At 50.4% G+C, this 11,180-nt stretch overlaps 1 protein-coding gene across 1 annotated transcript; it reads left to right on the top strand.

The window, feature by feature from the left end:
* The first annotated feature begins 9,640 nt into the window (after positions 1-9,640).
* LOC147665209 (uncharacterized) lies at positions 9,641-10,753 on the top strand. Its single transcript, XM_086949675.1, has one exon. It carries the CDS (start codon positions 9,641-9,643, stop codon positions 10,751-10,753), a length of 1,113 nt encoding a protein of 370 aa, XP_086805801.1.
* Positions 10,754-11,180: the final 427 nt, after the last annotated feature.

Here is an 11,180-nt window from a genome sequence, read left to right as displayed (position 1 = left end):
CAAGAAACAGACGAGCAAGAGTATCAAGAGTGGGAGCCAGCCGCCATGACTCTCGCGTGCTTAGGGGGAAGAGACATGGTCCCGCGGGTCCCCCTACCCGCTAACACCCAGAAGTACAGCCAATGGGTGAGCATCAATGGACAACGGGCCGAAGCCCTTCGGGACACCGGGGCCAGTGTGACAGCCGTCCGCTGTCATCTGGTGACCCCAGAACAATATCTACCGAACATTCTCTGCCCTGTGCGATCAGCCGACAACTCGGAAAGTCTATGTCGAATGGCCTGCGTCCCCTTTGAGTGGGGAGGGGTCTCCGGCATGTTGAAGGTAACAGTCCGAGACGACGCCCCCGTGGACTGCCTCCTCGGAAATGACCTGGAGAGCTCCCCGTGGGCAGCCGTGGAGCGAAAAGAACACTTGGGGATGTTGGGCGTCCCGGACTGGGCGTGCGTCACCACCCGGTCCATGGCCGCCCGTGCCAACCATCACCCGGAAGAACCAGAATGGCCGGCGCCACCGCCTCCGGTCGCCCCAGCCGAGACCCCCGACCATGACATCCCCCTCGAACTTGCTCAACCTTCCGACCTCGCTAACCTTGACCAGTGGGCTCAAGAGGGGGGACCCACACAAGAACAATTTCGTCAGGAACAGAAGACCTGTCCCTCCCTCGAGGGACTCCGCCAACAAGCGCTCGCCCAAAGCGCAGGGGATACCTCCGGAACTCATTGGGTCTACTGGGACAATGATCTGTTGTACAGCGAGCAACGAATCGCCGAGCTGGGGGCCAACCGAGTACTAGTAGTGCCCCTCCGCTTTAGAGACTTTCTGCTAAATCTGGCCCACGATGTCCCCCTGGCAGGGCACCTGGGACAGGATAAAACCTACAGTCGCCTAGTGACCCACTTCTTCTGGCCCAAAATGAGAAACGATGTGCACCAGCATTGCCGATCTTGCCCCACGTGCCAAGCCAGTGGAAAGAGCGGCCGCAAACTAAAGGCCCCCCTGCAACCCTTTCCAGTAGTCACGACCCCATTTGAGAGGGTCGGAATAGACATTGTGGGACCCCTGGACCCGCGTACAAGACAAGGCCATCGCTTCATCCTGGTACTAGTGGACCACGCCACCCGCTACCCTGAGGCTATTCCTCTCCGGACCGTGACAGCCCCAGTGGTCGGCCGGGCCCTGATGGGGATCTTCTCCCGTGTGGGGTTCCCCCGAGAAGTCGTCAGCGACAGAGGCACGAACTTTATCTCTAAATACATGAAGTCCCTCCGGCAACAGTGTGGGGTCACCTACCGCTTCACGACCCCCTATCACCCCCAAGGAAACGGACTTGTTGAGCGGTTCAATCGCACGCTAAAAGGGATGATCGGGGGATTGGAAGAGCCCCTCCGTCGCCAGTGGGATGTGCTGCTGCCGTGCCTCCTCTTCGCCTACCGGGAGGTCCCACAGAAGTCCCTAGGCTTCAGCCCATTCGAACTGCTATATGGGCACCCAGTGCGGGGGCCGCTCAGCCTGATCAAAGAAGTCTGGGAGATGCCTCCGGCCAAGAGTCCTCCAGATGTCTTCCGGTACCTCCTCACCCTCCGCAACCAGTCCCGGCGGTTCAGAGACCTAGCAAAAGCCAACCTAGAGGCCAGTCAAGAGGACATGAAGAAATGGTATGACCAGAACGCCTCATCCATTGAATTCGAGCCGGGGCAACAGGTATGGGTAATGTCCCCCACAGAGCCATGCGCTCTCCAAGACAAATGGACGGGACCCTTCAAGGTAATCGAGCGCAAGGGTCCTGCCACCTATCTGATCGATATGGAGTCCTCCCGGAATCCACTCCGAGTCCTCCACACCAACAGACTGAAACCCCACTTTGCACGAACAGAACTCAGCCTACTGATGGCCACAGACAATGGGGTTGAAGACGACTCCGAGCCTCTCCCTGACCTCTTGCGGACCCAGGAGCAAGACGGCTCCGTGGATGGGGTCCGACTCTCGGAGACCCTCACCAGAGAACAACGCCAAGAGTGCCAAGCCCTCCTGTCACGGTTCGCCAGTCTGTTCTCCCTCACCCCAGGTGTCACTTCCTGGTGTGTGCACGATGTGGACACCGGAGACAGCCCTCCTATCCGCCACCGGGCCTACCGCGTACCTGACCGGGTACGGGCCTGCATCCAGGCGGAAGTAGCTAAGATGCTCACGCTCGGGGTCATCGAACCCTCAGACAGTCCATGGGCCAGCCCGGTCGTACTGGTCCCCAAGGCAGCCGCCCCCGGAACCACACCAGAACTCCGGTTCTGCGTCGACTACCGGGGCCTGAATGAAGTCACCAGAACGGACGCACATCCCATCCCCCGGGCAGATGAACTGGTCGACCGAATGGGAGCTGCCCGCTACCTCAGCATCTTCGACCTGACAGCAGGTTATTGGCAGATCGGCCTCACACCCCGAGCACAAGAACGTTCTGCCTTCTCCACCCCCGATGGCCACTATCATTTTACGGTCATGCCCTTCGGCATGAAAAATGCCCCAGCGACTTTCCAACGGCTCGTCAATCAGGTCCTGGCGGGGCTCGAAGAGTTCAGCGCCGCCTACCTAGACGACATCGCTGTATACAGCCACCATTGGACCGAGCACCTCCACCACCTCCGAGCAGTGCTGCAAGCCCTTCAGCGAGCTGGCCTCACGATCAAGGCCAGCAAGTGCCAAATTGGACAAGGGTCTGTGACCTACCTCGGACACCAGGTGGGAAGCGGCCTAGTGGCCCCTCTACAGCTGAAAATTGCCGCCATCCAGAACTGGCAGCCCCCTATCACCCAAACCGAGGTGCGAGCCTTCCTGGGCCTCACGGGCTACTACCGAAGGTTCGTGAAAGACTATGGTACCATAGTGGGGCCTCTCACCGAACTCACGTCAAAGAATCAGCCCAAGAAGGTGAACTGGACCCCAGAGTGTCAAGCGGCATTCGAACAGTTGAAGGCCGCCATGTGTTCCGCTCCGGTGCTCCAGGCCCCAGACTACAGCCGGGAGTTCGTCGTCCAGACGGACGCCTCCGACCAGGGCATTGGGGCGGTCCTGTCTCAAGTGAACACCGAAGGCCTTGATCAACCGGTGGCCTTCATCAGCCGGAGACTCCTACCACGGGAGCAACGCTGGAGCACCATAGAGAGGGAAGCCTTCGCTGTGGTATGGGCCCTCAAGAAGCTCCGGCCCTACCTTTTTGGCACCCACTTTCGGGTACAGACTGACCACCGACCCCTGCAGTGGTTGATGCATATGCGGGGGGAAAACCCAAAATTGCTACGCTGGTCCATCTCCTTGCAAGGTATGGACTTCACAGTCGAACACCGACCTGGGTCAGACCACGCCAACGCGGATGGCCTGTCCCGGTTTTTCCGCCTCGACGAGGAGAGTCCCCAAGAGGATGGGTAACTCTCCCCGCCTTCAGCTGGGGGGGACGCATGTTGGACAGGCCACATGAAGGGCCGCTCTCCCCCGGCTCAACCAGGCCCGAGCCCAGTCATGCAAGTACCACACACCACCATTGCACGTCCTCCGTCCCCTCAGGGACCCCTGCCCTCGAACATGTTAACCTCGTGGGTCCGATCCACTGCCGGCCCACGCGCCCAGCCCGGGCCGCCATCTTGGACACTTCACCACGAGGCCGCCTGGCCCCCGATCGACCTCAACCCTGGGCCTAGCCCGGCCTCAGACATTCCGGCACCACCCTCCACCCAGGAGGTGAGCGGGCTACTTGGCAAGTCAATGGGAGAAAGAGGTGCCGATGGCTCTCCCCCCCCCAGTGCCGCTCGCCCATCGCCTCCCCGGACGCTGGCTCCACCCCCCTGCTGGGTGTCTGGACTCCCTCATCCCGGACCTCCCGACCTCCAAGTGCGAGGGTCCGGACATCAAAGCACGCCAGCCCTATAACTGGGGCAGCTCCAGAGCAGGAAGGCAGTTGTATCTTGGAGTCGAGAGACGTAAAGAGGAACTCATCCTGGACGGACTACTGGCGCTGCCGTAGCTCTGTCCTGTGCACCATCGTCCTGCCTGTTGGCGCTGCCACAGCCGTCGTAACCTTCATCCTTCATCGTCGTCGGGATCTGCTGGCGTGGCCGCGGACCGTTGTAACCGTCATCTTTCACCGGGACCTGCAGGCTCCGCCGCGGACCGTCGTCCTTCCTTCATCCATCTCGGGACCTGCTTGGCTCCTCCACGGCCCGATCATCTAGAACGCCGAGCTCGAGGATTGAGAGCTATTTTGTACTCATTGATAACTAAGACTGTCCCGCTACCCTTTTCCTCAGCCAGAGATCAGAACCGAGGGGACCCCTGAGTCCAGACCTCCTTGTATCATACCAACGTAACTTAAGAATTGCATATAAAGTCTCGTTAACCTTCAATCTTGTGTGGTGTCCGTCTGTGGGGGGGGGAAGTTACTTGTCTGTACAGTCGTTGGAGACGGCTCTCCCTGGAGACCTCTCCCCGTAATCTCGGCCGACCCTCCCGGTCCGTCTAACACCCCCTGAAAGACTTTTTGAAATTGTCCTGTTAATTGAAGGTGACATGCAGCGAACTGTAAAAGGGGTATTTTGGGAAAATCTTTCGTCTACGTATGACATTCTGCTTTCGGAGGCTGACTGGCCCCCGCCTTTTGTTCTCGCAGCTCTGCGAGGGGAGGAGGTGATCCTCCCCAGTTTCGCGCACACTGTATCGAGAGTGGAAGCGCTGCATTTTGCAGAAGAGTGGGCTCTGGCGCTTGCGCCGGCTGTGTACCGCAATCAATGTGGCTGGGATAAATTGTCTCCGAGCCACGAGATTCCATTGCGGTCTCAGCCGCAACCTCAATATCAATATCCCATACGGCGTGAAGCAAAAGCTTCGGTCGCGGCTATCCTTGAACAATTGGAATATAAAGGTGTAATTGAAACGTGTGTGTCACTGATAAATAACCCCCTTTTTACTGTAAACAAGCAGGACGGCTCATATCGTTTGGTTTTGGATTATAGGCATTTAAACTCGCATTGCCGTAACTGCGCAGTTCAGAATACTCACGGCTCTGCTTTGGTGAATAGTCTTGAGCGCAAACGGTTCAAAACCACACTTGACATTTCCAATGGTTTTTATGCCCATAGGTTAGATGGTCTGAGTTCCCAATGGACCAGCTTTACTTACGGCGGTGTGCAAAAAAATGTTTCGGCGTCTCCCGATGGGCTATAAGAACAGTCCTGGAGTTTTTTTCCGCCCGCATAGCCTCTCTTTTGGAGAGAATCGACCCAGTTGCTTGTTCTTATGTGGATGACAGTTATCTCACAGATGACGAACTTTGGGAGCATCTGTGTCGTGTTAACAGCATAATTTGTGGCTTTGCAGACATGGGTTACAAATTTAACTTTGCAAAATCGCACATTGCAGCATACACAGTGTTGTTTCTGGATTACGAGCTTAACAATGAAGGAAAGGGGTTAGCTCCTCATTTCCTGGAGAAATGCGCACAGTTGCGCTCTCCAACAACACTGAAAAAATTACAGTCTTTACTGGGCTTTTTGAATTTCGGGAGAACTTACATTCCGGAATATGCCCAGCATATCAAGCCTTTGTATGCGTTGATACAACCATCTTTTTCCAAATCATGCTGGCTGCCAGAGCATTCAGCTATACTGCAGTCTTTGCAAGCTGATTTGCTCGCTTCTGAATACTTACAGACTCGTGATAACCAAACCAACCTAGTGTTGAGAATTATCCCTGGGACGGTGGGTTTCACGTACCTAACTTTTAATGAAGGAGATACAGTACCTATTGCTTACAAGGCACACTTGTACACTTCGGTTGAAATGAGATTTTCCACTGTGGAGAAGGTTTTAACGGCTGTGCAGATGGCAATTCTTAAGGAACGTGCCCTGTCACAGGGAAAACGCATGTTGGTTGTTACCCCGTGTCCTGCCTTAGAGGCGGTTACGAAAGCCAGTGTACCAAATTCCAAATCTTTGCACCCTCGGTGGATTCAATGGGCTACATCCTTGTCATCCCAGGATGTCACGTTTATTTTTGACGCCACTTTACGGTCGCAGGAGTACTTACAGTATGAGTTTGTTCATCCTGCTCCTTTAGCAATGCGGCCGTTGGAGGATTTCCATTGCATCATTTACACTGATGGTTCGGCGCAGGTTGCGCATGGCTCTAAACATGCCTACATTTCCGCGTGCGCAATTGTGGTCGGTGCCATGCTGAACGATGAGTTCAAGTCCAGTGTTGTGCATACGCAAACACTTGGGGACTGCACCGCCCAATTAGCTGAGCTTCGTGCTCTGATGCTTGCGTTGGAGTACGCTGATCCTAGTGTGACGACTTTAATCGTAAGTGATTCTTACTATTGTGTCCAGTCTTACAATAAAAACTTGTTCTTTTGGATTCAGAATGATTTTCGTGATTCCAAAGGTAGCACAATAAAACATAAAATGATCTGGGTCCGAGTGTCGGAACTTAAAGACAAGCTGCCACTCGTGTTTGTAATTCATACTCTCGGCCACCAGCGCGTGGGAGTTCACGCTGACGGTAATTCGCTTGCTGATGAAGCGGCGAAATCAGCAGTATCTAAATACTTAGTTGCAGCTGTTACACGGTCCAAAAGTAAAATAGATGATGACGTCTTGGCGGCTGTTGCTGCCACTGAGAAGGGAGGTAAATATCCTACGGGGTTCCCTTCGAAGTACACATACCACTTAAGTCCCGACAAGATTCCCTATGTGAAAATTCCTGATGTTGGTGAACGGTTAGTTCCCAACTCGGATCGCAGAGCTTCTCTGATTACAGCGGCTCATGAAGGTGTGGCGTCTGCGCATGCGGGCGTCTCAGCCACTGTAACTCAGTTACAACAGAGGTTCTGGTGGCTGGGACTGTGCAAACAGACGCGTGATTATGTCCTTCAATGTGACATTTGCCAGCAGATCAAGCCTTCGACTGCTGCGCGTCCGCCACAGACACAGGTGTACATTTCTAATAAACCACTAGGATGTGTTTATTTAGATCACTGCGGTCCTTTTTCATCTGATACTGCGTATAAGTATATCTTAGTAGCAGTTGATTCATGCACACGCTTTGTGTGGGTATGGCCCCATAGCAGCGCTGATTCACGGACTGTCATAAGAGATTTGCGTGTCTTTATAGGGATTTTTGCCTGTGGTACCTTCCATTCGGATCAGGGTCCGGCTTTCGCTTCTAAAGCGTATAAGGATGCTATGGTTTCGTTGGGGGTCCAAGTCAAGTTTTCGAGTCCGTACAGACCTGAGGGTAACAGTGTAGTGGAACGAATGAACCGTGACTTAAAGCAATCTTTGACAGCTCGAGTTATAGGCACTGGCAGAAACTGGCTGGCCCACCTTAATGGCATGCAGCGTGCTCTTAATAATCTCCCTAGAAGGTCTCTGGGTGGGCGGACCCCATACGAAATGCTCTTTGGTATCAAGATGTATGTTCCTGACCTCGACGGTCTAGACTGCAAGGCCCAGGCCGCGGTCTTTGACTTAGATGAACATTGCAATGTTTTAAAGAATCTACAAAAGACCAGAGACAGTCTAGCTAAGGAACATTTGCCCTCAACCTCGGATGATGCGTTGCAGATCCCGGTAGTTGGCTGGCTACCCCAAGTTGGAGAACTGGTTCGGGAGAAGATCGATAACAAGAAAGAATTTGGTACTTCATATCGTGCACCAGTTCGTGTTCTTGGAGTGAAGGGCACAAGAACAGTCATTTTACCACCACTTCCAGGTCGTAAAGAAAACAGGTTTATCTCTATTGACAATGTCAAGACACACAGGGTGGCCGATTCTTCATAGCATGACACCAGCAGTATCCTGTCCTTCCATTGTGAGGCATTCTGTGTTGGCCATTACTTCAGGTGCTGAGCCAGCGGTGCAAATCGAGATGCCTGTTGTTTCCTCTCCATTATTAACTACTTTTGCTGTTAATGACAATGATGATCTGAACTATACCTACCCTACAGATTTATCAATGCCCAATTTGCAGACTCGTTTGGCCACAGAATACAGATTTTCATTTGACTCTAATTCAACACATTCGAAAATACCATCACGTTTGGCCGAATATGTCACTTTATTTAAAAAACATTTTTTGATTCCCCATTGGACATACATTTGGATGGTTCTTTTTTCCGTTTATCTTTTTATGTCAATTGGTTTTGGGTTTTATTTTTTCCGTCTAATTGATGGACACTATGTCAGAGAAAGAACAGGAATACGGCACCTTAATGGAACTTTGGCCCCACTTTCCTCTTCGCATTCAGCACACAGATTGAAAAGAGAACTGAATACAGTTAACATCACTGCTTGGCCTGTCCTTGATGGGATTGTGTGGGATGCGGTTCGGCTTCAAATTCATGGCCCCACTGAAGTGATTAATGTTCCTAATGTGCTTAGGGTGAATATGGGGGAAGTAGTGAAAAAAAAACATCCGGTCTGATGATTGGGATATTAAGGCAGTTGAATCTTTATTCAATGATTTAAAATATTATGCTGCCTTCGATGCTGAGGATTTATACTTAGATTCTGTTAATTATGGTGATTTGTTTTGTTTTCAACATTATGGAAATCATTTTTTGCATAAAACAAATTCCAGGAGGGTTCCTGTTAATTACACACAGTGGGAACATTGCCCAGCTCCATTACAAGGGAGCTCCAGTACATTTCTGGAAAAATACACTTATTTTACAGACTTTAATCAATCAAATCCTGAGTCGTTTTATTTTAAAATGACACAAAAAACCATGTCCAAGGTTAGACTTACCGATACAAAATTGCTGTATTCGAAGTCCTTTCTAGACAAGTTAGCTGTGGATGGCTACGAGCTATGGAAGGAGATAATTGACCTTAAATCGGTTTGGGGTACCAAAAATTGGCAGGTACAGGGCACTGAGGCTTTGCATCGTGCATGTCTCATCCCGAATCACATGTTGTTTCTAAATTCAACCATTTCTCAAACAACATGCTTTGGATTGGCTACTTCTAAAAAATTAAATACACCAATTATCCCAGAATTGGAAGAATATTCGGGTTGGGGTAATTACACAGAAATGTCCATTCGTGATTTACAAGCACTGTTGCACAATTCATCCTTTAATGTATCCAGTTTGGATCCAAAGGGTTGGCTAATGTGGCATAGAAGCTCTGATTCATGCCAACGTCGTTTTCTGGGTTTATCTGAAGGTTTTACACAAGTCAGGCCTGATCCCCGTTTTGAAACAGATCACACAGTTACTACGTACTCAGTGGGCAAATTGTGTCAGAATTGGCTACAACATTCCACATTAGCTGCAGTTAAACTACATCTGTCCCAATTGAGTGATAATGTGGATGTAAATGATTTTATAAAAGGTCCGGCAAAAGGTAGAACCAAGCGCTGGATTTATGCAGTGTACAATGAAATTTGGAAATTTTCACAGATTGAGGCTGCTAAACGCTTAAGAGCTATTGACCAAGCTAATTTGGAAAAAGTGCTTGCAGTGGTCGATAACAGTATTAACATGCTTTCTTCCAGAATTTACACGTTTAATAATATTGTTTCCTCAGTTGTAGATATTGTGCATGATGAGGTGTCTGTATTATACCATGGTCAAAATCAATTGCGTTCTGTGATGCAGTTTGCCTGGACCCTGCAAACACTTAAGTCAGGTCGAGTGCCTTGGAGCTATATGAACGTTTCTTCCCTGTTTGCCCCATTTAATTTGACTGATAAACAGCGCATGCTTTCAATGCGTGATGCATCTTTTTCAATGTTACATATTGAACGGTTAGAATCTTTACCTTTTTCTGTAGCTGAAGCCACTGCTGCAACGTGGCTTATCCATGGATTAATTACATTACCATTTGCTTTGTACAAATTCACTAATTGTATGCGGTATATTGCTATAGGGAGATATGAACCACTGGGCAGCGCATTCCTCCATGAGGCTTGGTCCTTACCATACACATACAGATGTTTGAAGGATGGAAAAGAAGTGAATCTTAAGGGTGAAGAATGCACGCAGTCACCTGACCGCTCATTATTATGCAGACACATCCAGTTACACGGTTCTTGTAACCAGGATCGGCCTAATTTAGCCTGCGTTTTGAAAGGCACACCAGTTCCGGCAATAGTTCCCACATTTACATTATTGACAAATGGTAGTTATTTGCTTTTAAATAACGAGGAATGTTGTGGGTTAATAATCGGTATCGCTTATGTGGTAACTGTATCTGAACGTGTGGTGTGTTGCAAGAACGTACTATATCCCCCCACGCATGGGAACTCAGAAGTTTCCATCTGGCCGCGCATCCCAACCTTGAGAGTGGAGTTCAATGGATTGAGTAGAATAAGAGCCCTTTTGTCTCAAAAAGAAGTGGCCCTGAGCTCGGCCCGTGAAAATTATGTCCTTCACATAGCTAACACACGCACAGAGGTGCAGGCACTTTTAAATACTGACTTGCCGTTTCATTTCTGTGAGCTGGTACATCTAATCTTTAATGTCTCCTCCACGTGTGGGCTCGCACATTTTTTTAAATTAGTTAGCAGTGGCCTCGTGACTACATTTGAAAAGATTTTTGGTATTATTCCCACTTTTTTCCATTCTATATTTTCAAGTTTGTTTGGCGGATTCCCTGTTTTACTGGCTTTGGCTGCAGGCGTTTTGATATTGTTTTGCTTTATAAAACATGGATGCCCATCCTGCGCAAGAAGCCGTTCGACGCCTCCTGACACTGTTTCGTAATCGGATGCTTGATTGCTATGGAACATTGCCGCTTGCAACTTTAAGCACGGCTTATGGATTATCATTTCGATTCACCGACCTCACATGTGTCCAACCTGTGTTTCATTGCCTGAGCTGCGATTTCGACTGGGCCATTGATTTGTGTCTATGCTTGGAGACCTCTCCTGACGTCGATTTTGATCACCTAATGAGCCCCGTAGTTGCTCACGAGTTGATTTGTTCTGGCGAAAGGGTTATGGCCTTGGCAGCAATACATGGACTACTGGGTCAATGGGACATAACTGCAGCGGCGCATGACTTTCTGGCACACAGCGTTCTGGAGAACCCACCGAGTTGTCTTCTGATGTTACAAGAGGATCCGGTGCTGGAGGAGCACGTGTGTTCTTTCCCATTACTGAATTGGATTGCTGAACTGTTTTCGGATGAT

This window comes from Lissotriton vulgaris, unplaced genomic scaffold, assembly GCF_964263255.1.
Source record: "Lissotriton vulgaris unplaced genomic scaffold, aLisVul1.2 SCAFFOLD_306, whole genome shotgun sequence".
In the NCBI taxonomy this organism is placed as follows: Eukaryota; Metazoa; Chordata; class Amphibia; order Caudata; family Salamandridae; genus Lissotriton; species Lissotriton vulgaris.
Note: the sequence above shows the minus strand (reverse complement) of the source record. Positions and strands in the feature narration are given on the sequence as shown.

Coding starts and splice junctions, on each gene's coding strand:
- LOC147665209 (XM_086949675.1), top strand. CDS start 9,641: ATGCAGTTTGCCTGGACCCTGCAAACACTTAAGTCAGGTCGAGTGCCT.